The following is a 27999-nucleotide window of genomic DNA, read 5'->3' as shown; positions in this document are numbered from 1 at the left end:
ATGTTGTTTGCCAGACCTGCCCACAAACTAGCACTGACCAGCAGACCAGTTGTGTTTTGGATGCTGCTATGCTGGCTGACCACCTGAACCAACACTAGACCAGCACAAACCAGCTTAGACCAGCACAGGAGCTCTAGTGGTCTGTGCCTTATTTTAGCAGGTTGAGAACTGGTGTTTGCAGAGGCCACGCATACGATTTACATCATTTACATAGTTGCCACATCATTCAGTGACCCCTCATGCCATGTGGACACTGTCATCCTAGTAGAGGCCGTTCTAAACAGGATAGAAGTGTTTCATCATAGGTCAATATCACGTATTTATCTGCAGTGAACCTTCCATCTAAAGGAACATGTGGACCCAAACCAGCCAGCCAGCCATCCATTTTCATAGCCGCTTCTCCGTCAGGGTTGGGGGGGGGTGCTTGGAGCCCATCCCAGCTGTGTCTTCACATATAACCTGGACAGGTTGGACCCAAACCATGCCAGCAAAATGTCCCCTAAAGCATAACAGACTTGCCACCAGAGTTGCACTCTGCACTCGTTGTGTTTGTTTTTATTCTTTATTCAGGTTTTCCTGAACTCTGGTCTAGATTAACTTACTGAGTCACAGTGGTGGTGAGAGGAACCTGAAGGTGCCTGAAGAGTTTACTGCCTCCCTCACAGAACGTAATGATTACAAGAATTGGTTGTGAACCAACTGCCTGATGCCCGAGACATTGTTCACGATGATTCTCAGGTTTTTTTTTAAATCCCGACACGTATTTTTAAAATCCAGCCATAGCGGTTTCATGTATTAACATCACATATTAAAACTCGGAAGACACATGGAGGTTCACTGGTGGTTTTTGGAGAGTGAATAAAATGGCTATATTTCCCTTGTAGACACCGCGCCCTCTGGTTCCTATCACTGTATCACTGAAATCTGAGTCTGTAACTATCACTGAAATCTGAGTCTGCAACTTTCCTTACAATGAACCGTTTCACATCAAAACACTCTGAATGACTCTATTTACATCAGCTACAGCTACTATTTACATCAGCTACACCTGGTTTGAGAATTCCGCTTTCAGTGTCACAGCGCTACAGAATTAGACGTGGTAAATCGCTCCCTCTAGTGTTGAGATGTTGACGTGACACGCCGTGCCCGAGGGGGACTTTTATTTTGATATCTATTCTCTCCGCTCGTAACACGGTCCCGCCTATTATTGTTGATTGACGCGCGCTTCTGTTACCGCGTGCACGCAGCAGATGTACTGCTAGCGAAAAAACAACAACTTTAAAACACTAAATCTTGCAATGGATTCTGCAATGGAGCTTATAAACCAGATCTTACTGCAGTACCCGCAGCTGCTGTACGCTGGAGCCGGGGCGACGGCGGTTGTTACGGGAGGCGCTGTGATTTACAAAGTAGCGAACAGGTATCGGCTCACAGTTAGCGAGGCCTCGGTTAGCGCAGAGCTAGTCTCACAGCTAACGGCAGCTAAAACACAAGCCAGCTGAAAAATACTGCTGAGTTACCTTTAGTTGTGCTTGTGGATTGCAGCGTGGAGACTGTTTAGTTTTCTGGCGTGCCTGCCAGCTACTAGCTAAAGCCAGGGTTAGGTTGTCAGGTTAAATGTGCAGCCTGGCTAAGTCTAGCCATTTAAATCCAGCTATAGGCTGGTGTTAGCAGACGAAGCTAAAGTCAGCGTCGTACTCGCCGGCTTTTTGTTCACAGTGTTCCGTTCTACCTTAAACGGCGAGAATGTAAATGCTGTACGTTTTTAAGGTGGAACGGGAGGATTTGAACAAGAAGCCGGTGAATAAGTTAACAGCTTCGTTGTTATCTGGAGGGGCAGCAGCTTCTGTCAGCTTGCTGCATCTTCTCGTTAGCTGGCGGTGTTTGTGATGAAAGGTCAGCTACTTTTTCTTGTTAGCGTTTAATTTCATCTTGCGCATTCAAATAATGTCTGTGCTGTTTTGATTTTTATCTTATTTTAGACCCAAAGGATCCCCGAAATAAGAAGAATAGCGCCGAAAAAATGAAATGCCTAACCCAGATCACTAAAGTTTCGTTGCACTTTTGGAAGTTGTTCGGTTGTTTTTTAGGAAGGGGTCAGTATTTTGCTGCAGTATTTGAGTATGGCTTTAAGCTACTGAACCAACCTCTCTGGCCATGTCCTTACAACCTAACTAGTTGGCTGGGTAGTTTGCTGATTTGACCATTTCTTGTGAGATTTCGAAAAATCTTCTTAGTAAAATGCAAGCCAGAAGTTCATAAGCTAGTGCATAAAAGTCTTCCTTTTATGACTGGTTTGTGAAAAAAAAAAATTCTATGCATTGCTGATTTGTTTATTTTTTTAAACATTACCATAAAAAACCCAATAAGTGAACTTATTACCCCATTTGTTCCATTTAAAAGCCACTGATTGTGGAAGTCTGTTACATGTATTTGTTTCCATTCCTTAGGAAGAAACCAACGCATGTTAATGTGAATTGTTGGTTTTGTAATCAAGACACGGAGGTTCCATATGGGAACAGAAACTGCTGGGACTGTCCGTACTGTGAGCAGTACAATGGCTTCCAGGAGGTATTACCATGATACATGAACATTTATTATTGACTGAAAGTTTAAAACATTGACCAGGTAGTCCTGATCTGTCATTTTTTTATATATGTTATTTTTTTGTAGAATGGTGACTATAACAAACCAATACCTGCACAATATATGGAGCACCTTAACCATGGAGTATCAGCTGGCATTCCTGTGTCTGAGGCACCAAAGATGCTGCAGTGGGTCAACTGTCAAATGCTGCTGTGCAAGAAGTGCAACAACAACCAAACACTGAAGATTAAACAGCTGGCTTCATTCACTCCCAGGGAGGAGGTAGGTTTTACGTTCAGCCTTTTACCTGTCATTTAAAAACAGATGAAAATTCTGTGCATTATGCTGATGCTAGTTTTTAGAATTTTATGAAAATGCATTGACCGTCAATATGGGCCAGAATAATGTAGTTATGTCTTAGATTTCATTTTGTAACTTTGGTTAAACAATGCTTTACTGGCAGTTTGATTAGCAGAAATAAACGTATAATATATTGTAGCACTGTGGTGGACCTGTCATTTTGATTGGCTGCAATTTCTGCTTATTTACGCCTTAATTTTTATTATTTTTCATTTGCTGTCTTCATGAAAAAAATAGTTGAGATGAAATTTTCTTAGAGACACGCTAAAGATTAGGTTTGAATACGCCTGATGTGTTTTTGTAATACAAACCATGATGGTGCTTTGCGTTCAGATTCATGAGTTGAGTTTTTATTGCAGACATGAACAGTTAAATGAGTAGGTAAATAAGGGGTAACTTGCATTAGATTCCTCAGTGGCTAACAGTTTAAAAGTTTGCCCTTTCATGTAAAGATAACAAGTTCAAATACCATGACTACAACAGTATCAGCACGTTGTCAGCAATGTTTTTGCTCATAGTGAAAGTAACATGGGTCATTAACATTGACCAATATTAGCTAACCCAGTCCGTGGTCAGGCAGTAATTAAACCTTATGCATAGAGCCATAGATCTTCACTCTAAAGTTAAAGAAAGTTTAACTTTCACCTTGCTGACAGATTGTTGAACCACAAAGTAGTTTTTCCAGAAATGTGTCTTTTTGCCCATACATGTTGGCTGCAGTTTTGGAAAGTCATAGCTCTCGATAAAAATCCTGTAGAAGAAAGCTATTCATCAAGGCTCACTGGCTCACGTTTGGAGAGGGAAAAACATGATCTGCTTTATCCATATTGTTTGATTTAACCTAAATGTTATGTAGCCTTCGAGCATTTCCAAGTATATCAGGCTCTTTTGATTTCTTCTGCAGGACAATTATGATGAAGAAATTGAGGTGTACAAGCATCACCTTGAGCAAACCTACAAGTTGTGCAGGCCTTGTCAGACGGCAGTGGAGTACTACATCAAGCACCAGAACCGGCAGCTGAGGGCTGTGCTGTTCAATCACCAGCTCAGACGCAGCCGTGATGCCGACAAAGCCTTTGTTAAGGTAATTATCTTATACCAGATTTGTAGTATACTAGATTAATTTCTACAGTCAACTGTAGAATGGCCTGCGTTGCTTAGATGAAGTAGAAAAGTAAAAAAAAAAATTCCAGCAGTGTTACAGCAGTCTGTGGCTAGGTACAGTTGACTGTTTGAAATTTCTGAATGGGCTACATGGTGCAGTACACTTGAGGATAAGTACAAACAGTATGTACATAACAACAAAGCTGGTGTCTTAGTTGGTGCTTCAGAGAATCATATACACACACAGCAGCATGCTGCCACCACATCAGTGTCACTGCAATGCTGATAATCATCCACCACCCAAATAATTTTTGCTCTGTGGTGGTCTTTTGGGGGTCTTGACTGTTATAGAACAGGGTAAAAAGGAGCTACCAAAGTATGCAGAGCATGATGTTATGTACACACTGCTTATGCTGAGGTTAAAATCTTCTGCAGCTGTCCAGTAGCACTTCTCCCTCTTGATGCAGAATAATGCTGACCAATTGCTAGCAGCTGTTAGATCACATTCACAGAGCTGGGCAGTTAGCACACTGCTGTGAAGGAGTGCAGCTGAGCTGTGACATTGCACCAGCAGCAGCCCAAAAATGTCTCAGTGCTCGGCTACACTCGGAGGTTGTGAGTGTTGGCCCTTATTCTCCCAGATTGGTAGCTGTTTAGTGATAAGTGGGGAGCAGCATAGTATGAAAGAATTATCACTAGTACACAAATTGACAACAAAAATCTTTATCCAAAATAAACAAGGTTCAATATTTCACAGCATGTATTTTCCACCTCTTATGTAGATGTGTAATACTTAAGTGTCTGGGTTTATGTTATGGACTTCCAGGTTCTGAAATAGTGCAGTATAATGGAGTAGTGTCAATTGTTTATGTCTGTTGTGAATTCTCTGCACATGTTTTGTTTTTTTTCCTTTGTTTTGAATGTGTATGTGTGAGAGAGATATATCTATACGTGTATAAGTAATGAATGTCTCTGGCACATACAGTATTACACTCAAGTTACACTGATTAATTTGCAGTTTTACCTTTACAATGATGTTCCTGGTTAACTGAGCGTTGGTGATGTCCAAAGATAGGGAAAGACCTGTTCCCTCTTGCTCAGATTGTCAGTTCTAACTGCTGCTGTTTCGTTTCTAGTTGTTTGAGACCTGCCGTACCAGCTTCAAGAATTCTGGCTGTGAACACACCAACTGATCAGCTTACTGTCTTTTTTTTATGCAGAGCACCTACGCTGTCTCTACACCTGCCTGGCTGATAACCCTGCGAATCCTGGCCTTTCTCGCGTGTGCTTTTTTGGTCGCGGTGGCCATTTATGGATCTGAAGATTTATCCTCTGTCCCCAACAGCTCTCAAACCTTGAGCGGAGGTGTTGCCCCACCCAAACGTGCATTTCAAAATGAAACTGAAGCAAAGGCCAACAACAGTACCAAAACCGTGCAAATGTGGAATGATCTAATGGGCCTTCTTCCAGAACAAGCTGTAGAAAATGTCAAGCTGATCTGGCAGTCTGGAAGCAACCACCAGATGGCTGTTGCTTCTGTTGGCCTTTTGACTTGCGTAACTGGTGTCTTAATGGCAGGGCCCATCAGGTGAAATACATTTGCTTTGTCAGTTTCCTTTGTGTGGTTTCCTTTATCAGTGATTTCTTCTTATCTACCTTACTGTGTGCTATTCTCTTTTGAAGGTTGAGGAGAATTGATGCCGTCGCCTCTTTCCTTTGGCTTCTGGTGTTATGCCTGTACATGGCCGAATGCTACCTGAAGACCCCTGCCTGGCTGGACACAATCAAGTTCGGCACCACCTCCTTGTGCTGCTTGGTTGGGTTTGCAGCTGCTGTGGCGACACGCAAGCCCACAAGTCCAAGAAGAACCAGAGGCCGCAGGTCAGAATGCGAACAGTGACACTTTACTAAGCCATTTTTAAGGACTAGCTAGGTCACAGATTAGGGGTTTATCCTCATTCATGGATTTCTGTTTCATTTGCTGTCTTCCTCTTCTCTCTTCCGCTGACATAAACTTGTTGAACATTTGTTAGCCATTATCTACATCCTTCATGTGGCTGTCATCATTTTGGGTCTTGTAGCTTTAAGAACTGCAAATTAGAGAAACGGTGGATCCAGGATTTTCCCACATGCATAATATTGCAATGCTTTGAATGCCCCTGAATGGGAGTAATGGGAGTGTGGAGAAGACATATATGTATAATTGTACTGAATAGAAGACCGATGACCACAATCTTGAACACAACTTGATCACAGAATTACAGGACATGGTCACACCTTTATAGCTACAGTGTGTATAATTCTGGAATGTATAGATTTATAACACAAAAATGTCTAAGGACTACAACAGGTATTCTGATTATATAGTGCACTACTCTGCTATTAGTATAAACACTTTTATTTCTATATTTACCTTTATAAAGTAATATCAAAGTACTTTACTGTAAAATATGTATAGGTTAATGCATGCAAAATAATAAAACTTTAGTTGGCATTCTTAACATTTGGGAGAGAATTCTATTAACAAGAAATATGAACGAAAACCTTGATCACCATAGTCTGCAGATGTGCCCTTGGCACGTAAAGGTAATTAGAGATCCCCAAACTGACTGAGCAGGAAAAATGTAGCAAATACTAAAAGACTCAAATAAGAGGAGCCAACCACAAAATGAAGGTAAAAAATTATTCTGCTATTTGGCTAGAAGCTGTAATGTAGCCAAAGTAGAGATGATATGGGGCATGGTTATTATACTGAAGACTTGTATAATTATAATTAAATATAATTTAACAATTACTAGTATTAATTTCTCTATGTAACTCCTACTAAACATCACTTAATCAGAGCATGTAATTTGTTATTCATATTTCAGCAGAGAAATATTCCAGTCTAGTCTCAGAATATTTGTTGATTTAAAAAAAAAAAAACTTTTAACTGGGAAATTCAAGCTGGATTTGGAAGGGACAGCGGGCACAAACTAACAGATATTTAATGTAGATATTACACAGCATCAAGTTCAGTGTGCTGATAATCATGCTCTTCACCCTATCTGCCAATTCTAACAGCAGTCGGACAGAAACGTCTTCAGATTCACCATGAAGAGTGATTTTAGACTGCATAAATAATCGTATTCAAAGTTTCTTTCAAAGTAACTTTCAGAGTTTACACCTTTATTTTAATCTAACTATTGCAGGCTTAATGGCTGTTTTTCTGAGATGTGTCCATAACTCACATAGCTAGGCATTCTACTTTGTCCATCCACAGTAAACAATAAGAGAACTTTGTGTTCTCGTTAAAAAGTTCACAATAGTCAGTTTTTACAAGCGTATTAAAGATGTTATGTAAAGAAAGTATATTTTTATTTTATTGTCTCTACTTTGACTCTGCCTGTTCACAAATCATATTTATTTTGATTAATATATTTATGTATTTATGCAGAAAACCTGTCTGATTCAAAGAACACAGAACTGTATTCGGTTAATGTTGCATGTCGATTTACAATTTCTACTTCATTCAAAATTTTACATCCAGCATCTCCATCTCTTATGCCTAACCCTGCTGATGAGGCACGTTGTAACATTCGCAGTCACTCTGCTTTCGGCTGAACTGTTTATAAACAGTAGGTGCTGGAGACAAAGCATTTGTAGCGCAGATTTGTAGGTTGCTTGTATAAAATAATTCAGTCATTTAAAATAATTCTCAAGTATTTGTAAAATTATTTAGCAAAAACCATAATGTGACCATACTGTGCCCGCTCTCCCCTGTCAAAGTCATAATCATCTGACATCGGTCTGAAAATGGTTCTTCTGCTGAAGGAGCCTAAACTGATAAGATAGGATAATCCTTTATTAGTCCTACAACGGGAACAAGTATCGAGTTTCCAAATGACCCTACTCTGCACCACATTATCCGGTGTGCTTAGTTAGAGAAATGACCGTCCCAGAGGACATTTTTAAAAAACACTTGAAACTTCAGGTATATTGTGAAAGATACAAAATAATCATATGCACTACGGATTAATATTGGGTACCTCAGCACTTAATTAAAATGAGCTAATCTGTATGAGAAGTAATTAAGTGGTTAATATCACATTTGATTTAAAAAGTGTAGATATTGCTGAAATTGCTCGTGAGCTGGTGTTAACAGGATGACTGAAAAATCTGTTCATGTTTCTGTTCACTACTTTCAAACCTATTTAATATTAGCCTGTATTCTTAAAGTTGAACTTCTAAGTAGGGGTGTAATGGTGCATCGTGATATTGAAATCCAGAAATGTGACTGCGTTGTGGAGAATGGACCTGCTATTGATTGCCTTGTTTGCGTGCCAGTTTGCGAACAACTCCAGAATGTGTTAGTAAGCTATACAACGACACTAATGGTCATCATTTTTCTTCCTTCAAATATTGGTCAGAATATTGTGAGAATATTAAATGATGAATCCTCTGTCGAGAGTTACATTGAATATTTACACCTCTGCTTCCAAGAATTTGCTTTTATTAAAGGACAAAATGCCTTGCGTTACGTCATTTTAAAGTATGTATTTTGTAAGAATTGTAACATGGGAGCATAAAGTTTTTACACATTTATGGGAAACTATATAACTGCTTTTTTTAAAAACATTTTAATGTATTACTGCTGACTTCATTTGCCAAAATAAGTGTAGATGGAAAAGTATGACTGTAGAACTGTAGAGTTTTGTAGCTTTGACATTACTGTATCTCGCAAATAGTTCATTTGAGCATTTGTAGTGTGTTGCTGTGAAGTTAAAGGTCCAATAAGTAAGGAAAAGCAAAAGTTCCTGATGCTCTTTGTTGGTGTTATGAATGGGATGATGCTTGAGTCTCTTGTAGTAGCTATAATTAATCATTGATCGCTTCACAGATCTATTACCAAATGATGTGTTACTTATTGGACCTTTTTTGTATTATTTTTGCTCTGATTAATGTTTTGATGACTGTAAGTACAGTGTTAGACATTGTCCGCAGATTTCTGTCATAGATTGTCACTTTATACAGCCTTTGTGAGAGAGAGCTTCCTGATACTGTTGCTCATTGTATTCCTAACAAATTAAATACTGTTACACTACATTCTCAAATATAGCTTAATAAGGTTTTAGGTCTTAAAGCCTTAAAACCATTTGTGATTTTTTTTTTTTTTTTTTTTTTTTTTGGCCATTAATCTTATAAAAGTTTGGAAGTTTTTTTTTTTTTTAACAGCTCTTGCTCACAAAAGGTTTGTTCCATCCCTTTACATGTTACTAGATAACTTGAAATACAGCAGGCTGCCTAATTTAGTCTGATTAAGCCTTTACCAGTGTAATGGCAAGTTTGGCTTACTTGTGATTGTGATACATTATATATGTGACTGTAGATCCTTTGGTACCAAGTAGTGTGATTTTTATATTCAAATTTTTGTAGGTTCATTGTGCCAGACTACATTTGTAGTTGCAGTTCAAGTAAATGGTTATAACCTTGCACTTAGATTTCATTGAGTATTGATTATTGTTGTTTTAGTAATATGAACGATGTAATCTGGGTGACTAACCAAATGTTTGATTTGGTCATCATGCAACATGAAAATTTCTACTGAATCTATAATCAAACACGGCATTTTCATTCACAGTTCCAATAAGCTGGTATTTTCATTATTTCAGTTTTCCACAATAAAAGTTCAGTACATATAAGCTTACAGAAAGATGTGAAACACAGGTTGACACTGATTCTGAAATTGTGATTTTCGTGTAATATGAAGAAAAACTGATTGTCGAAAAAAGCCGTCCTAAGATGAACGCTGGCTCTTTTTTATAATAATAATAATAATTATTATTATTATTATCCTCCTTTTTCTTTGAATAATTATTGATTTTTAACCATGTTTTGGGCTGTTGTGTGTTATACGTAAAGAAGCATGTTGGAATAAACTGTTTTTTTTTGTTTGTTTGTTTGGTTTTCTTTTTTTATAAAAAAAAATGCTCCTGTATGTTTTACCTGCTATTGCAAATAAAGCACTGCAAAATTAGTGTTGTGTATTTTATGCCTTTGTGTTAGATCTTTCTTGTGAATGGTTTCTGATTAAGACAAGTAACAAGTAAATTTGTTCCAATGAATAGTGGTCTTCCATAGTGATGTTGAGAGTAACAGTCTCTTGCTATTCAGGATTACAGTCCAGGCAGCTCTGTATGTTTACAGTAGATTTTCATCTACAGCAGTGCAGGCTCATTTAACCTGGTATTTACTGTGACTTTCGAGACTTCTATAAGCAAGTCCTCTCTCCAATAATATATGTAATCGGCTCAAGTCATACACAATGTAATAATCATTGAATTACATGAGTTTCAAATTGTGAACAGAGACAAACAAGAAACGAGACATGTGGAATGGACTCTACTCATGTCTTCATCTGTTTCAGGTATCTGTCGGGCAGTTCTGTTGGGATGTACTGCAGTGGTCAGTCTTCCTTGCTATCTGGATCCTCCACTTTTATCCCGACTCCTCCCCCCAACTTGCCACAGCTCATTGCCCACCAGCAAAGCCACAAAGCCCGCAAAGCATCCCCTTCCTCCCTGCCGGGGCGCCTGAACAGAGCCCTCTCCCTGGGCACCATACCCTCACTTGCCCGAACAGGTGAGCGTGCCTTTGGCTTTTGCTTTTTTTGCTGTATTTGACTTTTAAAAAAAAAAAAAAAAGTGGCAACTCTTTTTAGATGGCAGAACTTTACCACACGACACAACAGTCAGAAAATGTGACCGTACTGGAGATGTATTGTATGAATTGACATCTAATGCGGTTTCACAAAAGGCTCCAAACAACTTATCTTGCAGCATGTTCAGTATCATGTGACACTCATCCTCCTCTCGGCTCTAGTTTCATTAGTAAGTTGCACAACATGCTCTTACTACAAATTGTGTGCTCTTTGTAATGAAACAAGGAGTTAGTCAGTTTTTTTTACGCACTGATGGTCTCCACAACATGCTACATGACTTAAGGCGATGTGAGTTATGTATGATAATAAACATTGCCCACCTTTGGTCAATAGTATTTTTATTACTTTTTTCCTTCTTTCAAATTTTGTTCAATGAATAATGACTAGTTATGAACACAAACACTGTGTTCCAAAGTTTGGACTTTTTGACCTTCAGCTCTAGACTGGAACTCTTCCTTTCTCTGAAAACGATTGACAGAAAAATCACCAAGGTGTATGCTGTTTCTTACAGCTAATAGTTAATAACGGACATAGAAATACTGATAAATATGTTTAGCTGCTAGAAAATGTGCTCGCTTGATAACATTACGATGGGTTTCTCTCAGCCCAGCAACCTCCTTTTTCAGTCATCAGTTGATCTCATAGACTTGAGTGTTTTTCCCCCTCATGCTTTAGTGTGGCTCATTGTTTATTCCTCATCTCTCTGGGAATTTGGGTTGTATTTTATATTCATGGTTGACTTCAGAAACAAGTGTTCGTGTTACACCGCTCCATGAACTTTTTAAAGTTTGATGTTCTCCTGACAGTAAAAATCTTGCAGACTCTGTATCTCCTCCATCTGGCAGAAGCCTGCTGTTGATTAATGAAACTAGCTATGATTGAACATTGACTTTAAGCCAATAAATAATGAGCGACTCTCCTAACAACTTTGAGCAGGTTAGGCCTAGATGGTGCTTGTTCTTGCTGATAAGGTCGTGTTGATTGGCAGGTCTTAGAAGCATGTAGTGTGTCAGGAAAAACTGCCTGCATTTCCATGAATCATGAGAAGTAGGTCTGTGATGAAGAAGCGGTCATCAGACGTTTTGTACTTTCATTATGTGGGCCTCGGGCTGTGGGCCAAGCTGCAAGAGGAGAGGCCTCATGTGCTGTCATGCAGAACCTGTGAAGAGATGATGGGAAAGGTATGGGTCAGTGAGCGTATGAACAGAACAGCGTATGAACAGAAAAACCTGCCTCCGTCGTCACTTCAGGTGTGGCCGCACCTAGCAGAGGAATTTTGCCTTCTGTGGAAAAACGACTGTGAAGCCAGGGTGAGAAATAAGTCTCTTTTCTGTTACCTGCATGATATAGGGATTTTCCCACCAGTAATGGGTTGTGGGTTACAGGAAGTTACCTTTAGTTATATTATTTGGTGAAGAAAAGGTTGCGTCCTCAACTACATCTTGCTTTGCTTGAACACAAACGCAGTATGGGCTGATTCATGGGTGAACTGCACTGGTGCATTCATCTAGTTCTCGCTTCAGTGGTCCGTTGTGTTTTACGTGAGCAGGAAAGCTTTGCAGTGCACTCAGGCTTTTTAAAGCCACTAAAAGCCAGGAATGGGGATGGTCTTAGGGAGTGGTATTGAAATGACTGTTATGCCTTGGCTGATGGGAGTATGGTTTGTTTCATGTTGGGATCCTCGGATGAGACCGTGGCAAACTACACTCTCCTGTAATCAGAGTCAGGCCCAGCAGGTGGGAGCCACTGCCTTCTTTTTTTTGTAATATTGGCTCGCAGAGATTTTAATTCATAATTTGACAGGACACTCTTGGTGCAGTCGTTAATTGTCAGTTTTGTTTAAATAAATGTATGGTTAGAAATAGTTGCACTAATTCAATGAGTGGACAAATACAATGGAATTGTCAGGTAAAGGACAACATTCTGAATGAGCTTGTCAACTTTAAATAACATTTAATGCTAATTACATTTTAAAACCAATGGGCTCACTGGACAGCTTATTAGGTGCAGCTGCCTTGTACATAGTTATCGTCCTTTTACCATATAGTTGCAATTATACCATTCAGTTGTAATTGTAGTGCAGTTGTTGCCCTTACCACATCAGTGTCACTGCGGTGTTCAGAATGATCCAGCGCCCAAATAATACTGGTTTAGTCATGGTCAGGGTGAAGGGGAGGCTAACAAAGTATGCAGAGAAGCAGATGGACTACAATCTGCAGTTGTGATAGAACTGACCACCAAGTCAAAAGTACAATGAGTGTAGATGGAAAATAGGGATGCCAAATGAAGTGGCCAGTGAGCACATTGGAGCAAAACTTTTTATTCAGTTAGATTTTAGCTTTATTGATCCCAGGGGCAGATTACATTGTTGCAGCAGCATACAGAAGGCACTCAAGGAAATGTACAGACATAAATGTTTGATACACATAATTATACATTTAGTATGGACAGTGAATTGTGGCTCATTAAACTTAATTCACTAAACTGGTTTATAACCTTTTTATACACTCTTACATTTTATACAATATGAATAAAGCTGAGATAAAGTGACCCAAGTTTGAAGTGACCAGCATTTAAATGGATCAAGTATTATTCCAATATACAACACAAATGTATACAGTGAAGGATTCAGTGGCTTGCATGAAGTAACCAGTGAATGACAAGCATGTTAAGATGCTAAAGGCACTAATGTGAATTTTAAAAAATTATAAAAATAAGTACTGTGTTGATAACATCTAAATGAAATGAAACCAGAAAAAATATAAGTGAAATGTAGTGGTTTGCATGTTGTCTTGACATGGCAGATGAGAAATTCTGTAATAGGCATAAACAAATGCAAAGTAGCTGCTAAAAAGTTGGTAACTACTGAACGATGGCATCAAGATTCACGTCACACTTGGTGACCCAGTAAATATGTCACAGCAGGATGCTATAGTTTCAGTGAACTCTCACCCTGTGTTTTTGCATAATCTATTTATAAAGATCTAGACTTGTTTGAAACGGCTTTAGCAAACATCAGTAAGTACAGGTCTGCACAGCGCTATACGTTGCAGAAACATTTCTGCATCACTCATCTCTGTTCAGCACGCCAAGTTTTTACAAAATGAATCCTTCTTGAAGGATGAAGTCTTCTGCTCATCATCTGCCACACTTCAGTCTGACTCCAGTGATGTTGAGTGTTTTTTGCACGGTTGCTTAGCTGTGTAGTCCTGGCACCGATAACACCTGCCTGCGTGGAGGTAGGTGTTTCAGGAATGATTGTTCATATAGGGTCAACCCTCTGTACTCATATTTTAATGGTGAAGTCAAATCAGATGGCTTTATGTAATTATTCAAACTGATATTAGTGTCAGATGTGTTACAGCAGTACATTGAAATACAGACTTTCTCAGTACATCCAGTAAAAAGGTATTTGTGGTTCGCTGCATTGCTGCCTAGTTTGGTACGTCATGAATAAGCTTATATATGAAGGCTAATACACTAAAATAGGCTGCTGCGAGGATTGTGACGTCATGACGCTACAGAACATGCCTGTGATAACATGGCTAACTTGTGTGAAATGTGGCCTGTGCAGTTAGCTACATTAAATAAATGATTCTGCTATGTAAAATTGTGCGTGTGAAATGTTATATTCTACCACTATCTAATAAACACAATGTGTAAATAAATACAATGTGTAGAGCTGTACTAGTAGCAGGTAGCATGCTACTATAGTAGGTTAACGTGCTACTAGAACAGTTCTACACACTCTGACAGTTTATTAGATAGATGTGGAATATAAATTTGACAATCATGATTTTACATACCAGTTCCATTTATTTATGGTAGCTAACCACTTTTTGGTATCAAATATGACCGTCTGAGTAATAATCTGTCGAATGTAGTGCGTAGAGCTCACCTAGTAGCAGTTAGCATGCTGCTATGCTAGCTTAACATGCTACTATATTAGCTTAACACACAACACTGAAGCTTCACTGAAACAAATGCGTATTAAGGAGAGACTCATATATGAGCAGGTAAACCTGGGTATTTTTTTGTGCGGAGCTGTTAGCTTTAGCTGCTTTTGCTTTCTTTGTTAGTACTGGAAGCCAGCTTGGTGAGAAGGCCTAAGCAGCTTTACACACAACCATGTAGATTCATTCTGGCTCATTAAAGCCTCTTTGATGCCAGTTTAGAGAATATGGACTGGAACCGTTGGCTTAAGCTGCTTTAAATTCATGTCCGAAGATGCTAAAGTTAGCTTAGCAAGAATACTAAACCACCACCAATTCAGGCTTACTGACGCTGCACTGAGGCAAGGTTAGAGGATAAAGCCGCAGATCTGAGCAAGTGAAATGGAGTGGCTAGTGCCGGACTGGCAGAATGGCTTAAACCTTACTGGTTATTAAGTTCAGTGTGAGCTTGTTTCTGCTGTCTCATCTCTGCAAACGGGGGCACAGCCTCTAGGTTAGTAGGGGGCACTTAGTGAGTGTTGAGATTTAGAGACACTCTCATGCCATTTTTGTTTCTTGGGTATAACAGTAATTTTAAAAATATATAAGTTTTTTATTTATCATAAGTTTTTGTTGTTGTAAATTGTGACTTTATGGGTGCTTCCAGTATCTAATATGACAGTGCATATGTATTCATCACGAACTGATATTCAAAAGGTATTCAAAAGGATGTTTTATTTATTTTATTTTCTGCATTTTTATTGTAAAAACATTCAGTGTTTAGACCATTGTTCTGCTGTACTCAGTAGCCACTCTAATGCCTTCGTTTTGGCTCTGAGCCCTCCAGGTGTTGCAGAGGATTCGTTTCACACTTTTTATGCAGCCGTGCTGACCCATTCAGGGGTCCCTTTTCTCCAGAATTCCAGCTTGCGCTGTTGTCTCATGAATCCCAGACCTTTACCATGAAACTCCAGTGAAACAGCTGGGCTCATGTCATGACAAGAACTGTTTGCAACTCATGCATTTCCTTTAAATCTTAAAGCATCTCACATGACGATCAATATCTTTTGAAAAGTTCTGTTGCTTTATCTGACTTGCTGTTTTTTTTCATTGTGCTTATAGATTCTGGCTTCCTCTTCAGCGGGAGTCGACCATCCTCACAGTGCAAAGACTCTCCACCTTCAGGTAACTAGCAGTGATTGGAAAGCTGATATATAAGTAATTGACTAAATAAAGGATGGACTGAACAGTAAATGACTAAATGAATAAAAATAGTTAAACCCAGACAGTAAACAGACAGTTTTTTTTCAATCTTACACATTTAAGTGTTCATTCTAAACTTTTCTTCTCGTTTCTTCAGATTACTTCTCTCTGAAGTCAGGAAGTCGGCCTTCCTCCCCCGGCCCCTCCCCCACACCCTCGGTGGCAGGTTCGGTCACGTCCACCTCCAGCTCAGCCAGGCAGCGTCGGCCTCTCATCAGCCCAGCACGGCTTAACATCAGCGGGCAGAAGCTTCAGCTTTTCTCCTCTCCTTTGGAGTCCGTGAGCCTGGCTCCCCCACAGCCCTGTTTGTCAGAACCGAGTCACTTCCACAGCAGAGCTTTCGTGCCTGATGTTCCTCATTTTCCCTCACACGGTCATGGTATGCATTTACTGTTGACAGATGAAACTCTTTTTATATACGAAGAACTTTTGCATTTTGCTTGTTAACACAGTGCAGCCTGTAATGAAAGGTGGGGGGAATTTTTTTTTTGGGGGGGGGGGGGGTTTGGGGATGGACATTTTAAACATTTTTTTTGATGTTAGAATGTCCATGTTGTTAAATGAATGGTATTTAAATATCCCAGAGAACAAGTATTGATAAATATTTAATAGCTAAAATTTGCTAGTGTTAACTAGGATAGCACAAAGGTGATCTGTACGTGATTTTTTTTCATTCAATTTATTTTTTTTATCTTTGTGTCATGCCTGATTTTAGAATGCAACCATTTGACCTAGAGACCAAAAACTCATTTATCCAGCCTCTTCTTTATTTGTGGCATATTGCTTAAAGGAAATGTGAACTTAAAAGCATGTTCTTTCAAGTACTGTGGCATGTGAAACACATAGGTGAACTAGCTGAGCACCAGCCGAGGAGGTAAAACATGATACAATAGGTTAGTGTTGTTTTGCCCTGCATACTGATGCATCTGTGATGTAATCAATGTCCAGAAGTCATTTTAGAGGAGGGGAGAAGCATTACATTTTGACTGATTATAGCAAAGCAAAAATTTGGTCTTTTAATTGTACTTCGTATTCATGCTTAAAATGATCAGGGACAAAGACTAACAAGGAAAAGGGTACGTTTTGATTTCAGCATGACTTTAAAGGGAACCCTGACTCTTGACAAGTCTCAATATGGTGTACATACATCAAGCAGATTGCCATTTTTGTTGCTGTATCAAATGGGTGCTCCTCAGCAAGCTAAATATCTAATATATTCTCAATACCTGAAATATATCCTTCAGCCTTTCCAGCTTTAGCAAGAGTGCGACATTATTCAAAGCTTTATTGGCAACATGCTAGAAGAAGGATTTTGTGTCTTTGTGATTTTTATTTATTTATTTTATAAAATAAATAATACATAATAATTTTATATATATATATATATATATATATATATATATATATATATATATATATATATATATATATATATATATATATATATATATAAGGAGGGCCTGGGTTCAATTCCCCGGCCGGGTGACCGGGGTCCTCTCTGTGTGGAGTTTGCATGTTCTCCCCGTGTCTGCGTGGGTTTCCTCCGGGTTCTCCGGTTTCCTCCCACAGTCCAAAGACATGTAGTCAGGCCAGTTGGACATGCTAAATTGCCCCTAGGTGTGAGTGTGTGAATGACTGTCTGTGTCTGTCTGTCTGCCCAGCGATGGACTGGCGTCCTGTGCAAGGTGTATCCTGCCTTTCACCCAAAGACTGCTGGGATAGGCTCCAGCACCCCCTGCGACCCTGACGGAGAAGCGGCTTAGAAAATGGATGGATGGATGGATGGATATTTATTTATTTTATATGAACAAAACATTTCCTTTTGGTTCAAACCTGATATTTATTAATGTTATATAGGTCACACTATTTTAAGGTATACAAATCTTAACAGTCAGGGTTTGCTTTTTATTCTGAACTTCACATCCCTCATTTGAACAGCCAGATAAGTAAATGAAAACTAGTGTAAGTGTGGATGTCTGTGTATTCATATGTACCCCACATTTGAATTTAAATAAATATTGTTAAGTGTCGGACTGAAACTTACAGGAGTTAGAGGTGGTGGCTGTGGAAGGCTGGTAGGCCATCTTCATGTTTAAGCTGTGCTGTTTTTTGTTTCAGACTTGGGTTCGCTGTTTGATGACGGCAGTGTTTTTGACCATGCAGAGAAGAAACTGAGCAGCTCTTCAGGATCATCCAGCTGCCATGTGGACACAACCACAGGAAATGAAAATGACAGCAAATCTAACTGGAAAGGTAAGAACTTACAAAAGGTGAAACTAGAGCTGAAATGTAATATGATTCAAGTTTTAAAACTACCATATTTAAACAATACTATCAAGGTATTCTTATTCACCTATTGTACTGCAAGTCCAATTAAACAGGGCTCGTGTTCTAATTGCAATGACATGTAGTTGATCAGTGTGGTTAAAGTACTGAGGATATACACAATGTGCCCAGAAAAGCACATTGTGACTTAGTGTGATGTAATTAAATCACGATAACGATAGATATCATATTGCCCAGCCCCAGATGAAACCCAAGCATAGTGTTCAGAGAACATCTTTTAGAACATTTATCGTTTCCTTAGCTGTTGTACTGACTTGTAAATTCTGCTTTACCGTTGATTAAATGGCCAAAATGCTTTTGTTTCAGCATCATTCACTTTCCTCTGCTAATTCTGTTCCAATTGCAGGTCGTGTCGGTCAGTCCCTATGGCCAGGTCTTCTGTTCACCAGCTTGACTGCTAACCTCACCTTCATCTCATTCTATCTATATTACAATTGGAGATGAGAAGGTGTTCAAGGGCCAGAGTCTTCTTCACTGTCACCTAAGAGGGCATGCACTGGTATTTGTTAACCTATTACCCTCTCTAGGCTGGAAACGCCTAGGGAGCATTCAAGCTGCTGGTAGCTGTTTTTGCTGCTTGTCTCTGCAGATTCTGTGATCCACAAGGTTCATCTTTCGGCACATTTTGTGCTGAGTCAGGTTTTGTGAACTTTCATATTAACTGGTATCAAGTACTACTTTTGCTCATGAGTAGGAACAACCACCCTTACATGCTCCAAAATGACAGGCAGTTTGTAAACCTTGCTCTTATTTTGAAGATGAGTTGCCTTTCTTGGTGTGTTTTAAAATTAAGGAGCATGTTGTGTTTATTTAAAGACGATTAGGTCATTCTTTTCTTCTTGATGGGGTGTTGCTATGCTGTATTAAGATTTTAACATCTCCCACTAGGCTTTAATTGGAGTGTTATTGTGTGAGATTACATAGTGCTATGGTCTGTATGTGGTCAAACCTTTTTTTAGTCAGCATTATTCCAGTGTAAAGGCAAGGCAAGGTTAGTCCTGCATGTCATTAATGTTCAGTTAACTGATCAGTTCATAATATCATGTAACTCTGACTGTACCCCTGTTCCTGCACACTCTCATTTAAAGCCATTGGATGCACAGAGATATGTTGACTACATTTTGTACTTGCTGTTTTGTACCTGGTCATCATTTTCACATACACTAATTCCAGAATTCATAGACAGGCCTAAATAATGTGCAAGGATGTAGTGTTCATCACCATTGATATCTGTAATGAAATTGTCTTTTGTGATTACAGCTTCTGTTTCCATGAAACAGACACTCACACAGTTGTTGGTGGTAATTTATATACAAGAATCACAAATTGGAGAAATGTTCATATATACCAAAAAATCCTCAATGCTAATTTTTTGTCTAATATTTTGCATGGATTTTTCTTTTATTTGAAGATACACTAAGCTGAAAGCTGAAAAGCAGAGCAACTTGAGTAACTTAATTGTCTTAGTTAAAAAAAAAAAAAAACTAAGCAGCATTTTACTGAAAGAACATTCAGGCTCAGGCTGTTGTGATATTTTTACAAAGAGAATGCAACTGTACTTTTAAACTAAGCATTTTCTTTCTTTTGTTTTCACTGCAAGCTACTACTCAAGGCATTGAGAAAATGCCTGGAGCTGTAACTTGCAACATATACATATTTGTAAAATGTGAATGTGTATTTATTAAGATGTATAGTGAAAACACTGGGAAGGTATGAATGACCAGTTAGGGGTCTGGTATTAAAATGTAAATACATTCCATGTATGTAAATAAAACTTTCCCTCAAAAAATATCTTCTGTATATTATATTTGTTACTGGGATATTTTGCCTATTTTGGTATGCTCTTTGCATGAAAACTTATTGTTGATCTGCTGTAGTAGGGCTCACAATTATTAATAAAAATTGCGATTTTGTCCTCAGACGAACATAATCCTAAACTGCCTACGGTTAATCAGTTCAGTTTAATTGAAGATTATGTATAAAAAAAAGTTTATTAGGAAGTACTACAATCTAATCAGAAGCTTACATGACTAAAATGTATAAATGGATTGAACTATTTAGCAGAACAGTAGTTTCTGAATTCATTGTGCTAGATGGACACAGACACGTTTAATAGGTGTTAAACGTTCAGTTAATTTAAGATTTTATATTTTTGCATTTGAAGATTATTTTAAGGATTCAAGCAGTTAATAGTTTAAAATGGTACATGCCTAATGTTCTAATCATCTCAAATATTAAGCTGGTAAGATGACACTGTTGTGGCATGCTGTACTGCCCACTGTACATATCCAGATTCTGGCCTCTGCTCTCACAGAATTTGGACCTATATTGTGTGACAATGTCTTTGAATTTTTAAGCTTTTTTATCTGTTTGCTCAAAAAGCAGTCTAATCTAAAACCCTTTATAACTCCTAAACTGCTGTAGGCTGGAAAATTTCAACTTCCATCCATCCATCCATCACTGGGAACGAGTCTGACTTACTGCTGGCCATGCGAACCAAGCTCCTGCTTTGTTTGTACAGGGCCTGAATGGCTCGTAGCAAAGAGCCATGTACCCCGTACTCCCGAAGCACCTCCCACAGAATACCCCGGGGAACACAGTTGAATGCCTTCTCCAGATCCACAAAGCACATGTGGACTGGTTGGGCAAACTCCCATGAGCCCTCCAGAATCCTGGAGATCCTGGGTGAAGAGTTGGTCCAGTGTTCCACGACCAGGGCGGAACCCGCACTGCTCATCCTGAATCCGAGGTTCGACTAAGCCGGACTCTCTTCTCCAGTACCCCTGCATAGACCTTACCAGGGAGGCTGAGGAGTGTGATTCCCCTGTAGTTGGAACACACCCTCCGGTCCCCTTTTTTAAAAAGAGGCACCACCATCCCAGTCTGCCAATCCAGTGGCACCGCCCCCGATGTCCACGCAATGTTGAAAAGGCGTGTCAGCCGTGGGTTTGCCCAGTCTGACCGGAATCTTCCCCCACCACCTGATCCAACTCACCACCAGGTGGTGATCAGTTGACAGCTCAGCTCCTCTCTTTACCCGAGTGTCCAAAACACATGGCCGCAAGTCTGATGACACGTCTACAAAGTCAATCATTGAACTGCGGCCTAGGGTGTCCTGGTGCCATGTGTACTTATGGACATCCTTGTGTTCGAACATGGTGTTCGTGATGGACAAACTGTGGTTTTCACAGAAGTCCAAAAACTGAACACCACTTGAAAATTGCAACTTAGTTTCCATAAATGGACCATATGGACTGGGAGTGAACAATACATTTTGAAAACTTAATGTTTTCCTATTGTAGCGAAATGTTCACAAAAAAAATCAGGGAAATGGTGGCTTTCCGTGTTCCAACAGTGTAAAGTGAAGAGTAGCAGATTCTACTGCAGCAATAGTGGGGGGAAAACTATAAATACCCTTGATTTCAGAAGAAACTGACATATGTACATATTTACAAACTTCTGACATTTGGAAGTTGATAGTCTCTGTGGTGTGGTGTATACCCAACTCTGTTATGTTGGTGGGTTTCCTCCCATGAACTGCCAGCTTTAAGTCCTTCCACAACATTTCTACAGGAGTTCAAAAACATTAACTTTATTCTTATTTAACTGTTCTTTGGTAGAACGACTTGTGTGCTTATATGGTCGTTGTCTTGGTGCCCCACATTCTTTTGAGTTTTAGATGACAGGGAGATGTCCTGACATTTTCCTTTAGGATTTGCTGGTAATGTTGAGTTGATTTTTCTATAAATGATGGCAAGCTGTCCTGGCCCAGATTCAGCAAAACAGGCCGAAGCTACACTGCTCAAAAAAATAAAGGGAACACTCAAATAACACATCCTAGATCTGAATGAATGAAATATTCTCATTGAATACTTTGTTCTGTACAAAGTTGAATGTGCTGACAATAAAATCACACAAAAATCATCAATGGAAATCAAATTTATTAACCAATGGAGGCCTGGATTTGGAGTCACACACAAAATTGCCTGTATGACCTCCCTACAACGCCTGGGCATGCTCCTGATGAGGTGGTGGATGGTCTCCTGAGGGATCTCCTCCCAGACCTGGACTAAATCATCCGCCATCTCTTGGACAGTCTGTGGTGCAACGTGGCATTGGTGGAGCGAGACATGAAGTCCCAGATGTGCTCAATCGGATTCAGGTCTGGGGAACGGGCGGGCCAGTCCATAGCTTCAATGCCTTCATCTTGCAGGAACTGCTGACACACTCCAGCCACATGAGGTCTAGCATTGTCCTGCATTAGGAGGAACCCAGGGCCAACTGCACCAGCATATGGTCTCACAAGGGGTCTGAGGATCTCATCTCGGTACCTAATGGCAGTCAGGCTACCTCTGTCGAGCACATGGAGGGCTGTGCGGCCCTCCAAAGAAATGCCACCCCACACCATTACTCATCCACTGCCAAACCGGTCATGCTGAAGGGTGTTGCAGGCAGCAGATTGCTCTCCACGGCGTCTCCAGACTCTGTCACGTGTCACGTGCTCAGTGTGAACCTGCTTTCATCTGTGAAGAGCACAGGGCGCCAGTGGCGAAATTGCCAATCCTGGTGTTCTCTGGCAAAAGACACAGCAAACCTTCTTGCCACAGCTTGCATTGATGTGCCATCCTGGATGAGCTGCACTACCTGTGCCACTTGTGTGGGTTGGAGAGTCCGTCTCATGCTACCACGAGTGTGAAAGCACCACCAACATTCAAAAGTGACCAAAACATCAGCCAGAAAGCAGAAAGGTACTGAGAAGTAGTCTGTGGTCCCCACCTGCAGAACCACTCCTTTATTGAGTGTGTCTTGCTAACTGCCAATAATTTCCACCTGTTGTCTGTTCCATTTGCACAACAGCATGTGAAATTGATTGTCAATCAGTGTTGCTTCCGAAGTGGACAGTTTGATTTCACAGAAGTTTGATTTGCTTGGAGTTATATTGTGTTGTTTAAGTGTTCCCTTTATTTTTTTGAGCAGTGTATGATACTACCACCTTTGTGTTTCACAGATGGGGTAAACTCTTTTATTCTGGAATGCAGTGTTTTCATTTCTCCAAACATAATGCTTCTCATGTTAACCAAAAATAATAATTTTGGTCTCATCTGTCCACAGAACGTCGTTCCAGTAGCCTTCTGGCTTGTCCATATCTTTAGGAAACTGCAGATGGGCTATGTTCTTTTTAGAGAGCAGCGGCATTCACCTTGCAGCCATGCCGTAGACACCATTATTGTTCAGTGTTCTCCTGATGGTGCACGACTGAACATTAACATAAATACTGTTTGATAGGCCTTTAGTTGCTTAGAAGATACCCTGGGTTTCTTTGTGATCGCAGACTCTTACCTGCCTTGCTCTTGGTGTGATCTCTTTTATCTATGCTCCTGGGGAGCATAACAGTGGTCTTGAATTTCCTCCATTTGTACACAATCTGTCTGACTGGATTGGTGGAGAGAGATGATTTAGTAACCTTTTCCAGCCTAATGAGCACCAATATCTCTTATTGTGAGGTCCTCAAAAGTCTCCTTTGTTTGTGCTTTGATACACTTCCACAAACATGTGTTGCGAAGATCAGACTGTGAAAGTTCCCTGTTATTTAAATAAAACAGGATGGTCACACCTGACTGCCATCCCATTGATTGAAACTCACACATATGTAATATTGGATAATTTTCCTCAATAAGTAAATGACCAAGTCTAATATTTTTGTTTCATTTTATTCTCTCTATGTACTATAAAGACTTGGGTGAAAATCTGTGAAAGTTTTAGGTCAAATATGTACAGAAATATAGAAAATTCTAAAGGGTTCACAAACTTTCAAGCACTACTGTAAATGTCGTTTGCAAAATGCATGTCTTGTTATGAAAGTATCTTGCAGAATCAGTCAGTACGTGTAAACGCCTACTTATTTTGGGTCTTCAGAAACACTCTTACTCCTAATATTGTCACCCAATGAAATCACTGTAATAAATGTGTTAAAATTGCAACTGCACAAAATGGTGTGGTCCATAATGAAACGGGTTTGTGGTTCTGAACTCTAGTTATTTCCCTGTGGCCGTTTCAGAGCAGACACTGTGTCTCCTGAGACCTGGCGATAGGTATCTCTCCCCTTTCCCCACAGCCTGATGTTTTCATGCACTGCTGCAGAAAGCGTGGGTGGTTCTTTCAGTCCGAGCACAGGCTAACAGTAGCCACACTGTGTCCCTGAGAAATACAATGACGAAAATAATTTAAATAATACCAGTGAATCAGTATTTGGTAGGCAATAATGTAATCCCAAGTGAGAAATGCTCCAAATAGATGATTCCATTAAATTAGCTCAGAGCAGCTAGTGTACTGAGCATAATGAACATATAGATGATGCTGCATGCCAAACTGAAAGTGAAAAAGGAATGTATGTATTTTGAAAGCGGCAAAGTGTCAGATTAGGTCACAGGCAGAAATTGCCCGACAGTGACCTCTAATCAGTAGATGGCAGTAATTATTTTGTGCTGCTATAGCCCCCATGGACAGAGGGGAGCCTCTGGAAGAGGAACCTGAAAAGCAAAAGTTTTGATAATTCAAGTAAAATTAAAAGCAGATAGCAAAACAGCAACTTGAATAAAGTACAAAGAAAATCTTAATTTAAGTTCCCTATAGAACTGCAACTTCTCAATACATCAAACATACACTACCACTTGTACACAAAACAATTTGCTTTTATATATACATATAGCGTAGATTTAAAGACTCTAAAGTAGAAAACAGAAGCTACTACTAGATGTTGTATTCAATATTTAAATTTAAATTATTTTGGCAAGAAGTTACTCAATAATAAAAAATAAATCCATTTATATGAATATTTTTAAATTATCTCAAGATGTGAGTCACTTTTCAAATGCAAAGTATTATAAATATTAACTTTATTCTAACTTAATGCAGTCACGGCTTTCAGAAATGCTGTCAGTGTCTCCCTGACACAAAAGATGCATTTAGGTGTCTTATTAAATTTCAAGCACTTTGGCAACATAAAGAAGTTATTCAAGGCTGAATAATATATTGTAATGATCAATTTATAGGAGGTTTTTGTCAAGCTATCGGCCACAAGTTGTGGCTGTCACTTTTGAAATACAAGGCATTATGCTTATTAAATTTATACAGTCATAACTATTTACAGTCCTGTTGAACAATCTAGACACACACACACACACACACACACACATATATATATATATATATATATATATATATATATATATATATATATATATATATATATATATATATATATGTATATATATATATATATATATATATATATATACATATATACACAGTGTGAGTCAAAAGTCACAGGACACGTTTTATTTAATTGTTTATTTTATTATCGACTTTTGTCTCTGGCGTCATCTAAAAAAAATTGTGTATGCCGAGAAAATCCAAAACAAACACCAACTTCAGCACCACATCGTGGAGGCTTGTGACAGCATAAAAAATAAAGTGTCCTGTGACTTTTGACTCACCCTGTATGTATATATATATATATATATATATATATACACATATATATATACACATACATATATATATATATATATATATATATATATATATATATATATATATATATATATATATATATATATAATTTATTTACAGGAGAAGGAAAAAACTACTTTAATGTAAGTCAATGGAACCAGCCTTTTTACAAGTCACTTTGGATCACTTGGTCCATTCATCATGAAATTTACACACAATATACAAGGTAACAGGTATTTTCAAATTATGTTAAAAACTGAAAAACAAAAATGGAGATTTACACATTGGAGATATATACATTTTCAGTGCTGTATAGAACCCAATTTTTTCTCATTCTATTGAATATCAGTATAGGCACATACAAAATACTGATATGTGGTAATATATGAATTTCAAATATATGACATATAGCAGCACACATGGATTTACCTTAAATACCATCTATATTTGTCACATATATGTGACAGAAATGAACCTTTATTACAATTAGGACATTTTCAAATATGGGACACATATTTCACCTATATATCAACATATACAAACATAGAAATGTAACACATATTTAACAAAAAATTATAAAAGACATCATTCATATACAGATGCCATATATTACTCACATACTTACTAAGCTCTTAACCTCCATGTTTCTACATCAATTGTCTGTTGTATCAGGTCTACTTATCACACAGGAGCACTACAATTCTACATTTACAGACTGTAGTCCATCTGTTTCTCTGCATAATTTGTTAGCCCTCTTTTACCCTGTTCTTCAGTGGTCAGGACCCCCATGGACCCTCACAGAGCAGTTACTATTTGGGTGGTGGATCATTCTGAGCACTGCCGTGACACTGACGTGGTGCTGGAAGGGGTGATCAGACAACCACTCTATATGGTAAGTGGAGCTTAGAAATCGGACAGTGAGTGTAGAAACTAGTGAGTGTTCCATTATGCTGTGCTAGCTTCATGTTATATAAAATGTTTTACACACACACACACACACACACATTTTCTAAGCTGCTTCTCCCTCAGGGTCATGGGGGGTTGCTGGAGCCTATCCCAGCGGTCATTGGGCGGAAGGCAGGAAACACCCTGGACAGGTCGCCAGTCCATCACAGGGCAAACAGACAGACACACACATTCACACTAAAATGTTCTATTTATCTCAGTTTTTACTTACACATAATTCCTAATGATGTGAACACAGATATATATGCAAGATCTATTTATTGTGCGTACATGTCCAATAGCTGACACTTACATATATGTACATATATCTTAAAATATATACCTAATATTATGATACGTTTGAATATAAAGCCAAATTTCTGTATGAAGAAACTAAAGTTTAGGAGTTTTCAGTTTGCGTTTGTTTTTTTATTGCATTTTTTAAATATAAATGTAATTATTAAAATTAAATGAATTAAAATAAATTGCTAAAACTTGACAAAGGGGGAGATATGAGTATCAGCTGAGCAATGCTGGTTCTGAACCAACAGTAAATGTGAAATACTGAGCAGGAGTTGAAGAAAAAGTAGATTCCTTTCATCATAATATTAAAGTACTAAAAAAAAGGTGTAAAAAGTGTTGTGGAGCTTGTAACAATAGAAGAACCCAATTTGGCGCTATAGAGAACCATTTTCAAAAAGATTCTAAATAGAACCATAAACAACGCGTTCTCTATCAATCTGAAGAACACTTTCGCGATGCAAAGAACCCTTTAAACAAATGCTTCTTTGGGTGTTCATGGTTCTTTATAGAATCACTTTAATAAATTCTTTAATAAAGAACCCCTGAAAGACCTTTTTAAATAGTGTGGAACATGAATGAGCGGAACCCTCCTTTGCATGTAAAAGATAAAAGCACCGAAGGTCTAATTAAGGCTGCATGATGGCCAAATGGACTAAGAACCAGACACAACAAGGGGGTCACTCGTGGGTCAATAATTAAGGTGCTGTAGCTTGTGTTATATTCGTCCTTTTAACCGTCTGATTTCTAACGCAGAGCTTTCGCGTTTCCTTTCATGTCCGCGCTGTTTCGCTGCTCTGTTGCAAAACTTTTCGCGCAGCTTTGAGTCAAAACCCGCCCGCCGGGCTGCTCGTTAAGCGCGAGAACTTTCGACCCGGGAAAGTTTTTCGTGGGAATTGGAAAGCGCTCGTTTGAGTGGGTGGAGTTTTTAAAAACAAGCACGAGTCCTCC

The 27999-nt window shown here is 38.9% G+C and overlaps 1 protein-coding gene across 1 annotated transcript; it reads left to right on the top strand.

The window, feature by feature from the left end:
* Positions 1-1215: 1215 nt before the first annotated feature.
* On the top strand, positions 1216-20082 carry tmem201 (transmembrane protein 201). Its single transcript, XM_017708481.2, has 11 exons — positions 1216-1420; positions 2451-2571; positions 2674-2868; positions 3851-4030; positions 5271-5638; positions 5734-5931; positions 10457-10671; positions 15805-15867; positions 16043-16324; positions 18064-18198; positions 18638-20082. The coding sequence occupies exons 1-11, from the start codon at positions 1299-1301 to the stop codon at positions 18733-18735; spliced, it is 1977 nt and encodes a 658-aa protein (XP_017563970.1). The 5' UTR covers positions 1216-1298; the 3' UTR covers positions 18736-20082.
* Positions 20083-27999: the final 7917 nt, after the last annotated feature.

Source organism: Pygocentrus nattereri, chromosome 9 (genome assembly GCF_015220715.1).
Source record: "Pygocentrus nattereri isolate fPygNat1 chromosome 9, fPygNat1.pri, whole genome shotgun sequence".
In the NCBI taxonomy this organism is placed as follows: Eukaryota; Metazoa; Chordata; class Actinopteri; order Characiformes; family Serrasalmidae; genus Pygocentrus; species Pygocentrus nattereri.
This window is presented reverse-complemented; position numbering and strand designations above follow the sequence as displayed.